General features: G+C 42.1%; 2 protein-coding genes across 2 annotated transcripts in view; one reads left to right on the forward strand and one right to left on the reverse strand.

Annotated features, from left to right (window-relative positions):
• The window catches only part of LOC311492916 (uncharacterized protein), a gene marked incomplete at both ends in the record, with an annotated part of 225,698 nt that overhangs the window by 151,190 nt on the left and 52,733 nt on the right, over positions 1-21,775 (reverse strand). The window lies entirely within an intron of this gene.
• On the forward strand, positions 1,176-13,503 carry LOC311486178 (uncharacterized protein; the record flags this gene model as incomplete). The annotated part of the gene is made up of 9 exons (XM_084541944.1): positions 1,176-2,107; positions 8,292-8,327; positions 8,464-8,727; positions 8,807-9,052; positions 9,138-9,236; positions 9,425-9,511; positions 10,673-10,774; positions 11,549-11,650; positions 13,460-13,503. Exons 1-9 carry the CDS (start codon positions 2,077-2,079, stop codon positions 13,501-13,503), a joined length of 1,011 nt encoding a protein of 336 aa, XP_084398070.1. The 5' UTR covers positions 1,176-2,076.

Below are 21,775 nucleotides of genomic sequence, written 5' to 3' on the forward strand. Positions count from 1 at the left end.
ATTTAGGATGATACTGAAGAAGCAGTACTACGATATAAGTAAAGGATAATGGACGACACTTCTACAAATTGAATGCACGCGTTCAAGATTGTAAAACGGCCCAACGCGAAGCCTTAGAATGTAACCTGCGTTGTGTTGAGCTGTGCACACGCCCGGACTCGAACCAGCAGCACCGCAGATCGGGAGGCGAGCGTGCTGACAGTTGAGCCAATAGCCCAGGCTAATTTTATTTTTTATTTTATAGTCTAATGGAGTGAAGTCCATTATCCCGCTTATTCTACTGTTACCAACATGTTAAAAATGCCTTTTTACTGTTTAATCAAAGAAATGAACACTGCATTGAACTGCAGTCAGATGTACAGCGTTTTCAGTAGGCTAGCCTACCATTGTTGCAGAAATCACATATAAGAAGGTATCCCTTCGATTTCTGTTCATTTTCGCATATTCCAACATAACGAAGCGAGAAACGTCAAAATCGTCATGAGGAGATTCCTCCCAAACTGCCCAATCACGTCTTTGACCTGACGTCATGAGGGCGGGTTTCCGGTCGTGCAGATCGTGGAGAGCAACTAGGCGCGTTCGACTTGATGCAGATCTGTCTGAGTCTGACTTGACGTGATGCATGCTGGGTAGAACAAGTTCATTTTAACCAATCATATTCGAGATCTATGAGCATGACAACCCAGCATGCATCACGTCAAGTCAGACTCAGACAGATCTGCATCAAGTCGAACGATCTGACTGCAGGCGAAGACTCCCGCGATATTTTAAGGTCATGTGACATGGTGACGTAGTGGTAAGTCCCTCCCCGTCTGACACAAGTCGGACAGGATTTCTAACCAGAATGCATTGCGTCCATCCCAGCATGCATTGCGTTCATCCCAGCATGCATCACGTCAAGTCAGACTCAGACAGATCTGCATCAAGTCGAACGCGCCTACTGTTTCTTGTAAATCACGTGACTTCAGTCCAAACGCTTTCCCCTCCACCACCGACTGAAGTGCCCCTGAGCAAAGTACAAAGTGCTCCCTGCACACAGCTGCACTCTGCCCCAGGCTGGATCACTACCTTGGAGGAGGAACTACTGAAATGAAGTCCAACATTAAAAAGATGTTTCCTGGTTCATGTCAATCAGTCAGCAGTCATGTGATCTCTGACTCATTGTTGCTGATAACACATGTGGACTTTAACTTCAGGAACTGTTCCATTGTGTTCTTGATGCTTTTCCACCAGTTAATGATTTGATCATTACCTCCCTCTTGACTCTACTACAAACCAGTCTGAGAACCAGACTGAAGAGCTGCTGGCTTTTGATTTCAGTGTTCATTTACATCCTCTGCCTCCATCAGACAGAAGAAAGCTGCTGTCCTACTAACTGATGACCATCACATGTTGACTCTTTTACTGCATATCAGTCCTGAAGCAGCACACAGGGCTGCTGCTGCTGCTGCTGCTGCTGCTGCTCCACCTCCATGATGTCCTGTCTCTCAGTATATGTGGCAGCAGGTTGCTGGGTCCAACCTTGGACAGTCCTCAGGTCCTGCAGATGTAACCTCTGTGTCCCCTCAGAAGGCTGCTAATGTCTCTGAGACACTCTGATGGACATGATGTTGGAAAGCAAACATCTCCCTCTACTGGTCACATGGAGACACTGCAGGGATGGTGTCAGGTCAGACTGTTGGACACATTAGTTGATTGAAAACACTCAAGTGAGGCCTCATTGTTCACAAAGACTGAAGCAGTAAAGTGACCTTAGAGAAAAGATCAAGAGAAGATCTCAGTCCAGCTCTAATCATGTTCAAACTATGCTCATACATACATTTGATAGATTATTCCATCATGGACTTTTCATGTTTAGCTCCTTTTATTCCTTCATTAGTTGAAGAGTTTTCTAGGAGACATAAAGGCTCTGTGGTGTTTGGAGTCTGATTTGTTTGAACGTAGATTTACTTCAAGTTCTTTATCTGTGACTGAGTTTGAACCAATAGAAGAAAGAAGCCAGTCAGAGGAAGAGGGCGGGCTTTACTTGGTGTCACTGAGAAAAGATGAAAAAAGGTCAGACGAGTGAGAAGGACAATGAAGGAAACGTCTCTACAGCGTCTGCTCTGTAAGTCCACAATCTTTGACTGTTGATAACTGATGAAGGAGACATGAAAACTAGTCAGGATCAAGTCAGCATGAGGACGAGCTGCAGGTCTAAAGAGGAACTGGAATCATTTAAAGAGGAAACTGGTCAGAAAGGAACAGGTCAGCTTCAGTCAGTGATTCTATCAGTGGAACTGTCAAGTCAACACACACCTGTCTTTATGCTCTGAGCTACAAGTGGTGTGTTTGTTGAATATTCCTGCAGCACAGTCACTGTTCATAGTCAGGAGAACCATGAGGAAGCTTCAACTTCTGCTTTTAGATTCAAACTAGAGCGTTAAACTTCAAGACACAACATCAGAACAGAGTCAGTTCACTTCCATCAGAGTTCCAGCTGCAGTACTCTACTGATCATTATTATATAGCACTGAGCATAGAACAGCACTGCTGCTGTTAGCGTTCCTCTTCATCTGTACCAAGGTTATTACAGTTAACGAAAACGAACGAAATAAGAAAACTAAAATTGAGAAAACAATTTCGGTTGACTGAAATAAATAAAAACGAAAATTAAAAGAAAAAAACGATAACTAACTGAAACTGAAATTATAGATATAATTCCCTTCGTTTTCGTCTCTGTCAATTTAATTAGCCTCAACTGGTTGGATTCATATGATCGATTTATTCCGCTCTGGCAGTTTTACGCAGCAGCACCTCACGCACTGGTGATGGGAACGGCGCAGTTCTTTTGACTGTACTGAATCACTAGAATCAGTTCATTAAAATGATTCGTTCAGCAGATTCATTCACCAAATCATTCAGTGCTGAGCAGGAGCCCTGACTACACGTGAAACTCAAGGCCTGTGGGCCACATCCGGTGGTTGCCATGGCAACCACTCGACGTATCGGTACGGCAGCCCGGCGCTCTGAAGTTACATCAGTCCATATAATTGACCAATAAAAGCTCAAGTCACAAGCATTAGAGCACTAAACACTGAAATATGTTACTTATGATTCTTACACAAAGACGTAGTCGGACTGAATCTGTTACTGACTTGTTCTACTGTCCCGGTAGCACATAGGCCTAGAGCAAACAGAAAACTTTCTAAAATATAAATGACAACACCACTGCAGATAAACACCATCTGTTTACATGCATGCTAACATACAGACATAAGTGTGTGTTAGCCAAACATGTTTAAAACGGTATTAGCATGCTAGCTTAGCCCCGTAGTTAGCTGCATCAGGGGAGAAGTACCACTCTCAGTGAACTTCCGGCTTCTGAACTGGTTGCAGTTCCACTCTGGTTCCATATGAGGGCGCTCTCAGGACGAGTGCAGAATGAATGGCGGTCTATGGAGCAATATCCCTCAAAATCCACTTTTCTCAGGATATAATTTTTAATGCAGTAATTTGAATATTGTATTTGAAAGGAGATGCAAAGAAATGACACATTGCTGGGTGTTAGATTTTTTAGAGTCACTTATTTGCTTTAAAAAGTATTTTAAAATGTCATATTGTACAACCAGAGATACTGCTTTACGGCAATCCTTCAGTCACTGCTTTGGTGCTTTCGCGCTCTGCACTTTCTTTTCTCTCGAGGCATGGACAACACAGCTGACACGGGTAAATAATCGTGCTAGAAGAGTTTTTGTTTTGTTGTTTTAAAAGACCGGGCCGAAAAAAAAAAACTTGGGCGAAAAAGTCCGCCTTAACATTCTGGTCCCGCTTCGGATGCCACGATGCCGTCAAGCGGGATCTGGTCGTAATCAGTCCTTCACTGACCAATCAGCGTTCATTAGCACAATGCTAGCGTGTTATGGGCAACAACAACTCAACCTGTAAGAAAACGAAAGGACATAAGTTCTCGTTCATTCAACTTTTGACCTATAACCCATGTTGAACTTGCAAAACCTACAATCAAATCTGAGATTTCTCAACGACAATCGGATGAAAGAGACACATTTAGCCGTTTAGCTCCATAGAGTCCCATTCATGTTGCACTCATGGCGATCGCCCCCAGTGGAAATCTGGTGGAACTGCAACCAAAATTCGTTACAATGGGACTTAATAGAGAGTGGAAAGGCTCTCCTTAGACGGGCTCTGGCTGCACGCTCCACGTATAGTAACCATAGTAACCACCACGTCCTGCTAGTCTCGTTTTATACTACATGGTGAACGCGAGTCCTCTGTGCAGTACATTCGCTGAACATGCTACACAGATGTTAATAAGACAGTAATTTTAATAATACATTTACTAAACGTGAATCAAGTCCTCTGCTTGAGTGGCAGTTCTCTCCGTGTACATCACAGTACGTGAACGTGCTGTGCTTAAAGCAGATTCATGAATCGTTCGTGATTCGCTGATTCTAGGTTCACTAGGTTCACTAGGTGATTTGCGAACCAGTACGTTGCAGTACGTTCGCGAATCTGAACGTGAGTCCTCCTTCTCTTAAATATTGCGGATTTAAGCAAATATACGAAACTAGGAAAGGCAGGGAGATTAAAAGAAACAAACAAACAAAAATAAAAAATACTGCAGCTGCAGCTGAGATTATGTTACTTTTAAAAACTTCAAATATTTAAATTATTAATTATATTGTGTATTCCCTTGTAGTTCTAATGCAAATATGATGCTCGACTTGTGCAATAATATAGACCAAAGACCAAACACTGTGTCGCCCGACATGCTCACGGCTGAGCTCAACTTAACAGAGAAAAGAACGAATCAGTTCATGAAGTGATTCCATTCAGTAAGTTCACTCAAAAGATTCGTTCATTGCAACGAATCATTCGCGAACGACACAACACTATACGGCACCTCACGGTCCGTGACGTCACCTGGCAGCACCATGGTGGTTGCAGCAAAAGCTGGGAGAAAGCAGCAAAGTCCTGTATGGGTCTTTTTTTGAATATGACGACGAGAACGATAAAAGCAAGTGTCTCGTAGTGGAAACAGACTGTGACAAAATATGTGTCTTGATTCTCAAGGGGAGAAATTCCGCGAATCTCAAAGTCCGCCTCAAAGAAGCTCGCACAAGGCGACTAATGTCGAGTACCAAAACAAGCTAGCCTCTGTGAGTCCGCCGCCACCGCCTCCCCGAAAGAGAAGGATTAAGGCCCAAGTTATGCTTCCGCGTTGACACAGCGCGAGGGGGCGTACTGACCTATTACGGACCTATTACGTCCCCGTACGTCCTACGCAAGGGCCAGACGTGCACCTCCCAAAAATCCTCGACGCGCGTTGAGGCGACGCAACAGCAACGCAGGAGCAACGCAGCGGCATTGGCTGTGATTGGTCCGCTAACTACATCCGCTGGAGACCGCTTTTCCGGTTTCCACTCATAAACATCATTGTCTCCTTTGTCGTGCCCTAATTTGCAATAGAAGTATTTCTTCCTCTGCTTGAATAATTTGGAGCTCCAACGCCAGTCTCTCTGTCTCGGTGTCCATCGTTCACTGTGACTACGACAAAAGCCGGAAGGTAAATAACTATACGAGGCGAGATACGTCACAAGAGTCTCGGTCGGTCGGTCACAAAAAATCATAGCGCCCTCTACCGGTGTGGCTTGCATTTCGACACGTAAACCCCACGCAGAACCATCACGGTCTCACGACTGCGTCCAAGCAACTGCGTGGCCATTGCGTGACCATTGCGTGATCACTACGCGGAAGCATAATCCTCCCTTAAGGCTTCGTCCACACGTACCAAAACTCTTTTCCCTCTCCGTACACACGGATCCGTCTCAACACGAATCAACACGCTACTTCATATTCCAGGCCTCTAGGTGGCACTGTTTCAGTTCAGAAATTCACCAAAAACGGAGAGGAAGAGGCGGAGCATGCGCATAAAGCTTGAGCGTTGTTTACAAATTAGCAGTAGAAGAAACCAAACTCAAGGAACGTGGTGGCACAGGAGCATGATATTTTGCCCTAGTAACCCATAGGCTCAATATCTTCTCCAGCAGGATAGATAGATCGCGAAGCTAGTGCGGGTAGATCGTGTGCCATTGAAAAAAATATTTTAGATGTTAGTCTAAAACATTTATCTGTCGCACCTCCAAAACAAACAGCAAGACAAACCTTTATCTTTATTTATTTTTACTTTATATTTGCAACATGCCCTCAGTTCCAGGAAATCGTGCACCGACAAAAGTTCCGTGATGTCTGGAATGTAAACTTCGATGAGAGACAAGAGCCAGTTAATAAGGTCACTCCACCAAGTGGTCAGGAGTGTGAATTGCAATCTGTCAAAATGATGGATGGCCTTCAGATTTTGACAGTTAACGCGATCCCTGATACATAGACGCCTCATTGAGCAGGTTTGCCCGTTGTTGCGATAGACCCTTTTTGCCTGACGTCATATAATATACGCGCACGCATTTTGGCAACAGAAGTGGTGTTGTTTTCCGGCAGCTCTGACTGACAAACATGAGGTAGCAACTGGTTAGCAAGCATTTACAAACTGGTCCTAGCATCAACATGTCTGGTTGTTGCGTATGCGGTTGTACGATCGTTATTCCACCAGCGGACTAAAGATTTAGGGGATTCCGACAAGATCACGACCATTTCAGAGCAACTGGCGGCGTCTGTGGCTGCAGGCGATTAAATGTGTGGACTGGAATGAGGACATAATCAAACATGCTCGTGTTCACAGTGACCACTTTATATCAGGTAAGGTTATCTATCTAGCCTACTCTTTGATTTTACAGGAAAGTCTTTACATTAGTGATTGTCTGTATGATATAGAATGACAATGAAATGCAGCTAAAGTTTGATAAGCTGGTGTTAGATTTGCCTAGTAGCTTTCTAGGTTAAACAAACGTGTTTGTGTTTTATAATTATAATAATAAGAATTTAATTTTTCACTTCTCTGTATTAAAGCTGAAGAGGATATCCTGGTTCCAAAGAGAGAGTACGATGATCTGAACCTGAGATACAGTCAACTTCAGGAGGACTATGTCAACCTGCGACAGGAGTTCGACACACTACGAACAGAAAATATAAAGCTGTTGTAACATGAATGAATGAATAAATAAATGTAAAGCTGTTGTCACTGTGTTGTTCATGTTTCAAACCCTGGTTATGAGAAAGTTACAGGGCAAGGCATATATTTGATATGGAAAGGAGAGTATTAGCCAGCTGAAAGGACAGTAACACAAAAGCATAATTAATCTTTGCATAACCACTACGTATATCATAGAGCTCTGAACTGTTATCTAAGCCCACAACACCAAATAATATGCTATTTAACCTGCCATACAGGTGCAATTCGCTGTGAGGACGTAGTTTTCTCGTTGGTTGATTATAACCCAATTCCTCATCGTTGTCTTGTGTCCTTAATTGACTAGGGAGAATTTCTGATCTCAAAACACAAAACTCTGAGTCTATGTCATAAACGTAAAGCTGTTGTAAATCTACGAAGTGCTGTAAGTTCATCCCTCTCATTTACACATTCACACACAAACGTATATATCCAGGGAACCGATAGGAAACAAAAACAATGTCTGTAACATTAACTACTCGGAATGTAATCAGATGTTGTTTTTGGTTCCGATTCCCTGGATATATACATTCATGTGTGAATGTCTAAATGCTTATAGCACTTTGTAGAAGACGCTTAATAAAGTTCATTCCATTGACTCGTATTCAGGGGCGGAGTGGGGCACTAAAATCCACCTTGAAAATTCTGACCGAAAACTAATGAAAACTAGTAAACCCACATTAAAAACTAATTAAAACTAACTGAATTGAAGTTAAAAAAGTAAAAACAAAATAAAATGTAAACTAAAATGAAAAATCCACAACTATTAGAACCTTCATCTGTACCTTACCCTACGTACTCTACTGTAGTGGATGTCATCACTAATACGTTCCACTGTCTTCTGTGTCTTTGTACCATCTGCATATGTTGAACTTTATTTAGACTCAGTTCTGTGATGTTCTGTCCTGGTAGAGTGTAGATTTATATTTCTGTAGCACCACGGTCCTGGTTTTATTGCAACTCAATCAACATTTAACAGATGAAGACTTTCAGAATCCCAGCAGTTGACATAAAGTCTGTCTGGAGTTAGTGTTGAATGATTCTTTAACATCACTGAGTCCTCAGCAGTGGATCCACCAGAGATCTTAGAGGAACCAGAGATGAATGAAACACTTCTTGATGATTTAGTTGAACTCAAACTAACCTGAGTGTCATTTCTCTTTAGTTCTGAGCTCTCTGCTGTTCAGCACAACAAACCAAGGTTAGTCAACGTCTTCATTCACTTTAAACCTGTTCAATCCTCATCATTATTACTCAGTAGAGTCAAAGCTTTCAGTCAACATCTCTCAGAGAAAAGACATTAAATCAATCATATTGTTTCATCTGAACCCTCCCAGCTCGTCTGACTGTGAGTCCCAGCAGTTCTCAGGTCTTTAAAAGAGACTCGGTGTCTCTGAGCTGTGAGGAGGACGACAGCTCTGCTGGATGGACTCTGAGGAGAAACACCACCACAGAACAGAGGACTCAGTGTGGAGCTGACTGGGGAGAAGCAGTTGGTTCTTCCTGTAACATCAGCTACACATTGATATCGGACAGTGGAGTTTACTGGTGTGAGTCCAGAGAGGGAGCAACCAGTAACAGCATCAACCTCACTGTCTCTGGTAAGCTCAGACTGTGGAGTTAGTATTGATGAAGCTGTGTGGACATGGATGAAATGCTGTAGTTTGTCTCTGTGTTGAGGTGGACCAGTGATCCTGCAGAGTCCTGTCCTCCCTGTGATGGAGGGAGATGACGTCACTCTGCTCTGTAAAACAGAGACCACTCCCTCCATCCTCTCAGCTGCTTTCTATAAAGCTGGCTCCTTGATCAGGACTGAGTCTACAGGTCACATGACCATCCACCATGTTACCAGGTCTGATGAAGGCCTCTACAAGTGTCACATCATCAGTCATGGAGAGTCTCCATCCAGCTGGATCACTGTCACAGGTGAGGAGGTCAGAGATGATTCTTCAGCAGCTTTCAACATTCACAATGAGACAATCAGTTCATTATTAGCTTTGCTTCATTCTAGAGAAACCCACCACCACACCTCCTCCTACATCTACACCTCCTCCTACATCCACACCTCCTCCTACATCCACACCTCCTCCTGGTTCCTCTCCCCCTCCTGGTTCCTCTCCTCTCCTCCCTGTGTTGTTGTCTCTTTCTTCTCTCTGTTCTCTGGTTCTTCTGGTTCTTCTGGTTCTCCTGGTGAGACGATGTGTTCGCAAGAAACCTGAAGGTGAGACACAGACTTCTGGATTTTAAATGTTTGGGTTTTGTTTAAATTCTATTGTTGTTCATTTTGGTTAATTTCAGCTGTTGGAGTAAACGTCCCAGAAGACATCACGTACAGTGACGTCAAAATATCACGGAACAAGAAACAGCCAATCAGACGGAGCAGAGGTAGAGTTTCTCTGTGTGTATGACCTTGTGGTAGATTTGAGAGTTGAATAGATACCAATTAAAATAATATAATGTGAACATTAAATATAAACCTGCACGGCTTTCCACCTCCATGTGTAACTATTAGGAAAGCAACTTGAACAAGTTTGTGACACGCTGCAACAATAATCAACAGAATGTAAAGCATTCAGTCACATGTTATGTGGAAGGTTTACTGAGCATGCTCAGAGGGGAAACCTGGTGAAACAGTGAACAAGCCATTTGGATTAATGGTGAAATGTCTAGAAGAAGAATCTCAACAGCTGCTTTAGTTTTAGCTTCGTTCTCAGATACACCGTGAACAGACGTGGTGTTTGAACCAGCTCACATCTATTCTCTCACTGTACAGTGGGACATGATGTTAACCTGAACCTTACACCCTGTAAGGAATGCTGCACCGTCCAGACTTTACTCCAGACGCTGTGAGCTCACCTCTGCAGAAGTCAGAGTTAATATTTTAACAGCAGCATCATGTGAAGCAGGAAGGGACACAACGCAAAGCATTCTGGTTGTTGTAGGATCTATTTACAAAGCTTTATGGTCCTAGACCAGCAGCTGTAGAAGTAGCTGAACTCTTCAGCGTGTCAGTGTGTCGTTGGTGTTTGCTGGTAGATGTCGGTGAGGTTTGTTCTCTGTGTGCTGGACGTCATGTTTGTATCCTGCGGTGAGTCAGTTAACAGAAACAGCTCTGTGGTCGTCCAGTTTCCTGTTTCTGATAAAAACACTTCAGCTGAACGAGGCCCTGTTTCTCTGAAGAGCTGAACATTAAAAAATAAAACCTCCACAGAGGAAGACGGTGCTCATATATACATACTGGTTTCTTTAATGTGATCCTAGTCTTCATACATGACTACAGTATTAATCCATCATTGCTACATGTTCACCTGTTTCAGTCCATATTTAAATTTTGCATTCATGAAGTTCATAAATATGTAAATATACGTGTCAGTACATAAACTGTCCCTCAGTACTTGTTGCTGTAGCTGATCAATGTCCCGTTATGTTCTACTTGAAGTATTAATACTGACTGCAGCAGAGTGTCGTAGTACTCCCTGCAGCAGCAGTACTGCTATCAGCTGCAGTAGCTGCAGTAATGTGATGTGTATCCATTGTATTTTCCAGACAGTGATCCAGCTGCAGTCTACTCAGCAGTGAGGACACCACAAGACGTCACTTATGGACAAATATTCATCAGAGACAATGAAGACAAGTCAAAGACCAGAGGTATAGCTGCTCTTCTTTGGTTCTTCTTTAGTCTTCAGTCTGAGCTCAGTTAAACCCAGCTACAGTCAGCTGTTTAATAACCACTGAGTATTACCTGAAACACCTGATCATCTACTGGTTGATTTTTGATTGCCATCATTTGTTAGTTTGTTTCTAGACAACAAGACTTTAGCTCAGATCAGATGGACTGTCTGATCTCTGTGTCAAACGTCAAACCTGTAAAACCACACCAGTGAATCTCCCTTGTTGATTCCAGTGAACTGTGGCCGAGTGTGACGGTGTGATTACACCACCTCACTATAGCGTGGTCTGATTTAGATTGTGAAAGTTCTCAGTCATCCAGGTCATATAAGCATTTAAAAGGGCAACTGGACTCTAGAGTTTTGAGAAGACGTTTCATCCAAGTAGCTTCTTCAGTTCTAAGGGTCTGGTGGGAAGTTTGAAGTTTAAATAGGAAACTCTGTTGGTGTAACCCATCAGAAACTTGCTTGACTTGTTTCTGCTAACGACCAGAAACTGGTGCAACTAATGACCAGCCATTAACACCTAGATGTGTGTGTATTTATGATTTGATGACGTGGACTGTGAAGAGGAATGAAGCAGCTCTGTAGTCATCTTCTTTCTTCTTGAAAGACAACATGCAAATGAATGCCATAATTACTCTTATTATTCTCTTTACTGCATGTGCTACAGTACTACACGTAGTAAATATACAGTACTGCTATCAGCTGCAGTAGCCGCAGTAATGTGATGTGTATCCATTGTATTTTCCAGACAGTGATCCAGCTGCAGTCTACTCAGCAGTGAGGACACCACAAGACGTCACTTATGGACAGATAGACATCAGAGACAAGAAAGACAAGTCAAAGACCAGAGGTACAGCTGCTCTTTACTGTTTCCTGAACACTTTCTTTAAAGTGATGAGGAAGGTTATCATAAACACAAGCAGGGAAACACAAGGCCGTCCAAGCAAAGAGACACTCTACCGATGTTACACCAGTACTGGAAAAAAGGTCTCAAGTTTAGTTCAATGGTTTCCAAGTTCAAGTCAGCGTTTTGGTCCAGACACATGACTCTGTCATGGTCAACCTCTGTAGCTGGTCGTTCTTTGATGAGTCTTTTGTGTTCAGGCCTTAAAAAGAAGACGAGCTGTGTGCTAGTTCCCAGAGAACAGACCTCCAGGGTTTCTGTCATCAGTTCAGCTCAGCTATTGTTGCTTCCTCCTTGTCACATGTTCCTACAATGGAACACGTCTTATTTCCCTTTAATTACCAGCCAACAGATTTGATTTAAACAGATCAAACGCACCAGGCCTGCAACATGTCATCACATCATTATGGACAACATATGGAAGGTGTTGTCTGAGGTCAGTATTAATGAGACTGATCTCATTCAATCACACATGTGGGTTTTATGCTGTAAAGACAAAACAAGATGTGTAAAGAGTCTAGAGTTTAATGACTTAAAAAAAAACATTTAAAGCTTTATGTTATAGAGATCACAACACGTATGATAGAAGAGAAGAATACAGCTGATAGCTACAAGTTAAACATTAAATATGAAGGACACTGGCCTTTAACGTGGTAACGTGTGAAACCACAGCAGCAGCTTCCTCGTCCTGTTTCCTGAGAACAGTCTGACGTTGGTCATGTCTCTCATGTAAATCTGCTTTTTTAGGAGGTGTTAATGTTGCGTGTCCACAACAGCACTGGCTGTATCCACACATAGAACCACATCTGATGTATTTATGAACCTGTGAGGACGGTGGCGTTTAGTCAGTGAGTCACTTGATGCCAACACTGACAACAAGTCTGTTGATGTGATCATCTTAAATGAATCCTGGCGACATATAAACAATTAACTAATATGATCCTTTATAGACGGGATGTCTCACTCTGCTGGAACTACAGAAACATGAGTTCAGACCATAGACTGTTTATAAATATGGCCAGACTGACGCTTCTTTCCTGGGTATATAGGTGGCGCCATCTTCTCATGGTCCCACAAGACTTCACGGAGCAGTTGGCAAAAAAAGCTGATGTTCAGATGAAGTCAGAGTCAAACCACATGTTCAGTTTAACGTCCATATCTCCAGCACCCACTCATCAGTACCTCCACAGACTGCTGTTCTCTCCACTCTGCTGCTTTCAGCTACTAAACTATAGACTTCCTCATCAGTCTTTCCACAATAAAAGTTTACCTGTGAAGGAATGGAATCAGGACTTTTAATTTGGAGATTCTGGAGGAAGTGTTGAGTGTCATTTGTGACAGTTTAACATCATCTGAACTTTATACTGAACTCATGAAGACGACAGGAGAAGATGGAGGGAGGAGAAATTAGAAATGATGAAGTCTGTTTGAATGAATCCTTCTAATGTGTTCATTAGATGCTTTTCCTCATCACGTTAAAGGTCTAGTGTGTAGCATTAGAACATCTGAAATCAGCTGATTACAGCTCCTTCTCCTCAGTGTTTAGTTTGTTCCTTCTGGGCCACTGTAGAAACATGACGCCACAGCCCTATGTAGATATGAAGGCTCAGATATTCTGTTGATTACACATGAACTTTATCATGAACATTAGAATCTGAATTCCTACACTCTGAACCTTTGATAGATGAACAGGAATGATGAGACATTATGAGGAGAGCTGCTTGTTCTCATGTTAACTCTGTTTGTTGTTTTCAGAGGTTCCACCAGAGCCAGAGATCGTCTACTCTTCACTGAAGTAGTCCACCAGTCCACCCAGCCTCGGACCAGACTACATTTACTCGTGTTATTCAGAGACGTCGCTCTGAATAACACAGCGTGACTTGTGTTTTAGTTTTTTTGGTCGTGTGGTTCTGTGGGTTTCACAACAACATCTGATGGAAAATCTGACTTGCCCTTGTTTAGTTGTGGCTAACCGACACAAAGAACAGACATGATGAACTGCAGCCTCAGACTATATAAACAGCAAGAACGTCATTCAGCTGCTGGAAACTTCATTATCTATGCGAAGAATATTTCTGACATAAGAAACTCCGTTAACTTTCTATTAAGTGTAAAATAAATGGTATTATAATGGCAGTGGCTTTAAAGCTGCTGATTTATCCTCATTCAGTTATTTAGGTTCATTAAACTACTGTCATCATCATCTCATCATCTCCAGGTTTTTGTAAAGCTATTTGAGACGATTTGTATCGTTATTGACGCTATATAAATAAAATTGAATTGAACTGAATCTCACAGGCAAGTAGAGATCAGTGTCATCTGCATATTATGAACAGTTACTGGAAAGCAGAGGATTGGTAGACCCCTCTGACCCCCCCACCCGGGTCGTTGGCTTGTTCCTGGGCTTCATTACCGTAACCGGCCACACCTGAGAAGGTGTGAATACGTGGCATGATTAAAGGGAGAGGCCACTCTTCAGCTCAATGCCTTAGCTTGTTACATACTCCACAAGAACAGGAACAAAGTTCTTCTGGTCATTTATACTTCACCAGAAACTCAAGTGCAGAACAATAAAAAGGCAGGAATGACAACATTTCCGCTTTTAAGACTTTTCTGACCAATCACAGAATAGCTGTTGGACACCACGTGAGAAAAAAGTTCTGCCCAGTTGATGTGTCGAGAACAAGCTGCAAGAACTCCTGAACGAGGGCGGCCCTGGGAGCGAAGACAAATCTCCCTGTTCTTGTGGAATTTGTAACAGCCTTTATTTTTATCATCTGTTAGTGTTTTAATGTCATTCATAGAAATAAATCAACTATTTTTGTAACTCTGATGTGGGTCTCCACTTTATGTCCTAACAGTATCACTGATGTTTATCTCTTAACATTCAGGGTCTTCTTTCTAAAACCAAGTACAAGCTTGTCAGCAGTTTGTTGGACTTGAGGTTGTTAGTGACTGAATGAGAGCAGCCTTCTGAAAAAACATTGAGGTTCGCAAAATAATGTCCACAAAACAGCGGAACTCAGAGCTCTGATAGTTTTGAATACAAAAAGAAATTACAACCTAGTAGCAGATGTCAATGAGCTCAGGTTCCCAAACCCACACATAAAGGAAGTGACAGAACACCTCAACACAGAATCTTAAATACTTTAGGACTAAACTATCTTTAAAGGTAGAAATGAAAACAACCAAACCAAAAACTACAAATGTAAACAATGAGGTTTTTAAATGAAACCCTTTTAAATACATTAACTTCAAATAAGTATTGTAATCTTAAATTAATGTTACAAGGCTTAACAAAATAAAGCGATCCCCTTCTCTCTCCCTCTAAATACTAAATGGTGCAGTCTACATCAGAAGCACCTGGTGACTGTGTGGCGTTCAAGCATCTTGAACATCAGTTCTGACAGGAAAACCTCCAAAAGAGAGAACGGATCAAATCAAAACAAACTCCAAGGAAACACATGGAGGAAAATATATTAACTTCAGTAAATGTCTTAAACTAAATGGATTCATATTTAGTTAACACAAAGAAATATTCTAAATGAAAGTAAATATTCAAATAAAGAAAGAGCTGATCTGACAGGTGAGGGAGTTAGTGCAGCTCCCTCACAGAGGTCCAGAAACAGAATAGTTCCTATCCCAGCTGTCATTGGTCTAGAGGGGGGGTCCACCCTGGACAGGTCTCCAGTCTATCCCAGCTGTCATTGGTCTAGAGGGGGGGTCCAGCCTGGACAGGTCTCCAGTCTATCACAGGGCTAACACAGAGAGACACTCACACCTACGGCCAATTTAGAATCACCAATGAACCTAACCAGCATGTCTTTGGACGGTGGGAGGAAGCTGGAGAACCTGGAGAGAACCCACGCAGACACAGGGAGAACATGCAGACTCCACACAGAAAGGAACCAGTGGGCCTGGATTAGAACCCAGAACCTTCTGGCTGGGAGGCTTCAGTGCTAACCACCACACCACTGACTACATTTACTCTTAAATAAGATCATTCTTTCATTTATCCCACTGTGGGGACATTTACAAACAAGAGAAAAACCACAAAGTCCCTGTGAACTGTAAAGACTAGTGTCACATTATGATCTCTGCTTTGATAAAAACTTTAGATGTCGCTCTGAATAACACAGCAGGTGTCTCTAGAAGATCAGTGAACTTTGTGACTTGTTTTTTTTCTTGGTGTGGTTCTGTGGGTTTCACAACAACGTCTGATGGAAAATCTGACTTGTCCTTGTTTAGTTGTGGCTAACCGACATACACTTCTCTTCAGTGCAGACAAAGAACAGACATGATAAACTGCAGCCTCACACTATATAAACAGCAAGAACATCATTCAGCTGCTGGAAACTTCAGTACTTCGGTGGAGAACTCTGATTCTTTAGTTGAACACAAACGTTCAGACTGTCTGTCAATCATCTGATGTGTTTCAGATGCTGTTTAACCAGAATTATCTGAGCAAAGAATATTTCTGACATAAGAAGCTCCGTTAACTTTTTATTAAGTGTAAAATAATTGGTATTGTGATGGCAGTGGTTTTAAAGCTGCTGATTTATCCTCATTCAGTTATTAAGGTTCATTAAACTACTGTCATCATCATCTCATCATCTCACAGGCAAGTAGAGGTCAGTGTCATCTGCATATTATGATCAGTTACTGATGGAAAGCACAGGATTGGTAGACCCCTCTCAAGTTCAGAACAGTAACAACAACATTAACCACGCCCACTTTTAATTTCTGACCAATCACACAATAGTTGTTGGACGTCACACGAGAAAAAAGTTCTGTCCAGCCGATGTGTAGAGAACAAGCTGCAAGAACTCCCAAACAGGGCAGGTATTGTTAGACCCCTCTGACCCCCCCACTGGCCTTGCAGTGGCAGAGCAGGTGTGGCTTCATTACCTGAACCAGCAACACCTGAGCAGAGGCCACTCACCAGCTGCATGCTTTAAGCTTGTTACATACTCCACAAGAACAAGAACAAAGTTCTTCTGGTCATTTATTCTTCACCAGTATAAATAGTATGTGTGTCTGGTGATGATGCACAAAGCTTTTAATCTCTCCTCTTGTCTATCCATTCTGTGTCTGGCACCTCTTTATATTCTAATTTCATGAATGTTAACCAACACACCACTGTTCCACGACCAGATTGAAACTGATATTTAATAAAACTGAGAATAAACCACAGGTGTTAAGAGATGACGTGTTGCCCTCTATGGGTCTGTATTAGTGTTTGTTTGCTCAGGTTCAGACTCAGGTTTGCTGCTGCTGCTGGTGGTTATTATGGTCTGGGCTGCCATCTCATCATCCAATCAAGCTGAACTCTACTTAAAGACTTCCTCCTCCTCTCCCACTCATGTCCACTTCTACCACTTACCTGGTAGAACAGCTACTGAGAATATGCACACAGTATGGTATTGATTTTGACATAAAATACAATGCTAAAAAGAGTAAGATCATGATCATTAGAAGTAGAGAAGACAGACAGGCAACCTTCCCTGACTTCTATCTGTCCGGTACTGCACTCAGTGAGTGCAGCGAGATTACATACTTGGGCCATATTATTGCAAATGATCTGTCTGATGACAAGGACATCATTAGGCAGCGACGGAAGCTGTATGCTAAAGCGAACATGTTGGGTCGTAAGTTTAGCATGTGCTCTGTATCTGTGAAGATCTCACTCTTTAGAACATACTGCACACCTTTGTATACTGCCCACCTATGGTGTCGTTATAAACATGGCAGTATGAGAAAACTCATAGTGGCATATAATGACAGCATGAGGCTGTTGCTGGGTGCTCCTAGAAGCGCCAGGGCAAGCCATTTGTTTGTCAGTGTTGGTGTGCCTACATGCTCTGCAGTTCTACAAAATCTGATGTATAGATTTATGTGTAGAGTATCTGTGTCACAAAATGATTTAATTACTGTGTTGGCCAACCCGGTACGCAGTTCTGTGAGATTCTCTTCCAGACTGTGGAACCATTGGCGGACTTGTCTGTATATGGGACATTGACCATTGAGGTCTCTTTGTATGTTTGTATTTTTGCCCTGTGTGCTTTTTTTTTTTACTGTTTTTTACTTTTTTACTGTGATATGGATCCCCCTGGGTCTGGAATAAAGAATATACCTGTCAACCATCTATCAACAATGAGTCTCTTTCTGGCTCCAGGTGCAGCCCACGCTCCAGCTTTCTCACCAGCCTGCTCCTGTGGACTCTTGTTTCTTTGTAGAACTCTGCTCCAGCTTTTGTTAAACTTTATTCATTAAAATCCTGTTTTTGTGCCTGAACACTTGGGTAGTGATGGTCAATGGAAGCTTCCACACTTTATTCAGAAAATGGTTCATTCCTGGAGGCTTCAGTGACACAAAGCTCTATTAGGACATCTAGTGGACAATGAAATGGAATGCAATGGAGACGTGTCATTTAGTGGTCCATGCTTGTATGGGATTTGATTTGCCATGCACATTCTGACTACACTTGATGGTTTTCAAGCTGACACAATAAAATGTTAAATAGATTTATTTCTAAATGAACTAAAAATAGATGAACAGATGTTGACTAGTGGGCGTTCAGTCCTCTAGATGGTAAATGTAGTTGTAGAGGCAGGGATGTGTTTGTCACTTGTCACCAGGGGTAGTGGGTGTGTCTGGGTTTATCACCTGCACCTGCCTGTCAATCTGTTGCTTTGATACAGACAGAGGGGGAGGTAGGGTGCAGATGTTTCTGTTGACCTCTTAAGCTATTGTTCATCATAGTTTAGTCCTGCAAGTCCATCTGAATAATGACATGACAATAAAGTATGTGTTATCAACAGGGTTCAAATAAACACCTTCAGTGACAGTAATGGTTTCATGTTTCCTCCTTGGACTCAGCGTGTCAGACAGAGCCCTGCTTTCTCCTCTCAGTCACTAACTTAGTCCTGATAGTCACACTACAGCAGTCATCTTATTTCAGATGAGTATGATGAGCAGAACATCACTCTGCCAGGATTTAAACCCACACCAGATTTACACTCAGGTTGTCATGATGCACCACAGGTTCCAGTTCTAGCATCTGTGGTGGTTTCACCTCTTCACCTATATAAGGACTTAATTCCTGAGATGAGATGCTCCAACATGTCATTTTATTGCAGCTCAGCTTCAAGACGTTGAAGCAGCTCAGAAAGAGAGAGGAGAGGGAGGACGGTGTTCTTCTGTCCTTACAAAACTAAGGTTGGTGTCGAGTTATTGTCTGAAAGCTGCTTGTTAATAATGATCAAGAATACTTCTGGTTTAGTGCATGGTCTGTTAGCATGGTCTGTTAGCATAGTCTGTTAGCATGGTTTGTTAGCAAGGTCTGTTAGCATAGTCTGTTAGCATGGTTGGTTAGCAAGGTCTGTTAGCATGGTTTATTAGCAAGGTCTGTTAGCATAGTCTGTTAGCATGGTTTATTAGCATGGTCTGTTAGCATAGTCTGTTAGCATGGTTTGTTAGCATGGTCTGTTTAGCATGGTCTGTTAGCAAAGTCTGTTAGCATGGTTTGTTAGCATGGTCTGTTTAGCATGGTCTGTTAGCATAGTCTGTTAGCATGCAAATTTATAACAAGAGATTTCAGAAAGTTGCCCCTATAGGGGGTGTTATAAAACATTCTATAAATCATTCAGAGCCAACATATTACATTTTATGCAAACTGACCAAGTGGCCGCTGCATTGTATTTTTTATGATTTTTTAAATTCCCACTGTCCCTGAACCTAGCATCTTGGAGCCTTTACATTACTTATTATGGTAACTGAGCTAGAGTGTGTTACGTCATGTAGGTAACGTGACTGTGTCACTGTTGACGTGTCCTGTGTCCGTTAGTCTCTCTCTATGTGCTGCTGATTTAAATAACTTTATTACAGGAAACATATTGTGTAGCCGTTCTCTTCATTTAATTACTTAAACTTGTCAAACCTTCCTGATAAAACGTTTACAGGTTTTACTTTCTGGTCGGTAGATTTCCACCACAGAGGAGCTCAGGGTTTATCCAGGAGGAGCCATCACTGTAATGGTCAAAGTAAATGTGATGAAAGACACTAAAACATGTACTTCTACGTGGAGAACTAACACAGTAGAAAAAAAAAAACTTGACCACTATCATGTTATGATATTTTATTTGTTAAAGTTTCTAGACCCTCGTGGCACAGAGCAAAGAAGAAATGGCCTGATGTGGAGCATGTACATTAACCCTTCAGGGCCTAACTTCATGTGACATGTTGACTCTATGACAAGTTAAAGTAGAAATGGAGCCATTGATGCTTCAAGACTCATTATATGGCTTCATGTGTATTCAACCAACAGCAATCCTAAGATCATGGCTGGTTGTTTCATAGCACAAGTTGAGAAGAGGATGAGAACAGCTGCCAAACTTGACTCTGATTCAGGAACAGAAAATGTCCCAATGGCAGAAAGTCAGAGATTCCTTGGATGGAGTACGGATAGCCAAACTAGCATCAACTGTTCTATGTCTGGGTCCAGTACTCACCATCAGCTGATCCAGAGCTGGTGACACACCAGACACAACACTGGATAAATGGTCTCCAAGAACTGAAAGACAACAAGACTGTTTCTGGAGACGTCCTCCACAAGCAGCTTCTGTTGTTTACTGGTCTGAACGTCATCCAGGTATGTTAGGTCTGCATCAGAATGTATTATTAACACACTAAACATCATCATCATCATCATCATCTTCATCAGTGAGGTGTAGAAAGGAGGAGACGTTCTCCCCAGGCCACTTGTAAATGAATGTCAGGAATAGATTTAGCTCCAGTAGATCTCTTCTGGATGCTTTGATTCCATGTCAGTGGTGCTGAACGGACGGACAGCTCCACCTGAGTGTGGCTGTCAAATGTGACAGAAGGGTGGAGCTCTGTGTTCAGCACCACAGACAGACAGCGCTTCAGATGGTACACACTGGATAGACAACAATTAATGGGGTCATAAGGTCACAGAACGGAACAGTTCTGTTACTGACGGATGAAATAATAGAAGCTAGATTACAACTAGACTCTTCTGTTTTGTTCTGTTTCCAGTGTTCAGTGTCTATCCTGTGGGTCTTGTTATGATAAACAGAGGTGTATTGTTATTACTTAAGCAAGGTATTATTTGCAGATGTCTGTTTTGGAAGATTTTCTCCACATTTTGTATTTTTACTTGTTGTTAGCTACCACAGATCTGTGGATATGTGTCAAGACTAGGACATTTAGTGAAGCACTGATAGACTGTAAGTCACTGACCCTTGATGTTGATAATGTTTTTCTCTTCTCTCTAATCTATGGTTGTTATTCTGTCCTGGCAGTTGTGTCCGTTACAAAGCACTGACAGATAGCTAACGAGAATAAAATGAAGAGCGGGACTTTTCTTCCATGAAACTTTACTTGAACTAATTTCATTTCTTTTCCATCGCTCACTTTCATTCCATTCAGATCCGTAAAACTACAAAGACATAAAAATACAGAAAGTCACTAAGTGACGCCTCTTTAAGCATCAGACATATTCACATAAATGTAAACGACAGTTATCAGATTTAACGATCTCATACATAATGGTATTTGGTTGCTAGGTTACTAGGTAGCAATCAGTGTTGGGGGTAACGCGTTACAAAAGTAATATATTACATTTAGTCAGTAACGGAGTAATATAACGCGTTACTAACTATATTTTGGTAATATTATTACAGTTACTGAGTCCGGTAACACGTTACATTCCGAGCTGTCGCACAGGCCGAGGTTTAGAAAAAACAACGTAAACAAAGAGGAGAAGAAGACAGTTTGGAGATGGCAAGATGGCAACAACAACAACTGATAATTCAACATTTTCTAAGTGGTTATACTCGCACTATTTTGAATTTGTCACAGAAATGGATAAGAACCTCACAGTAAGGTGCTCTTTATGTGCTGGTGGGAGGCCGAGGGAACTGTCTACGGCCAGAAATAGTACAAGTAACCTCAAGAAACACCTGGAGAGAGTGCACAGCAACCTTAAGCTAGTTGCTAAACGACCTCTTGCTAGCAAACAGAAGATGACGGCGCGACCAAATCTAAACA

This window comes from Chelon labrosus (assembly GCF_963514085.1).
Source record: "Chelon labrosus genome assembly, chromosome: 1".
Taxonomy (NCBI): Eukaryota; Metazoa; Chordata; class Actinopteri; order Mugiliformes; family Mugilidae; genus Chelon; species Chelon labrosus.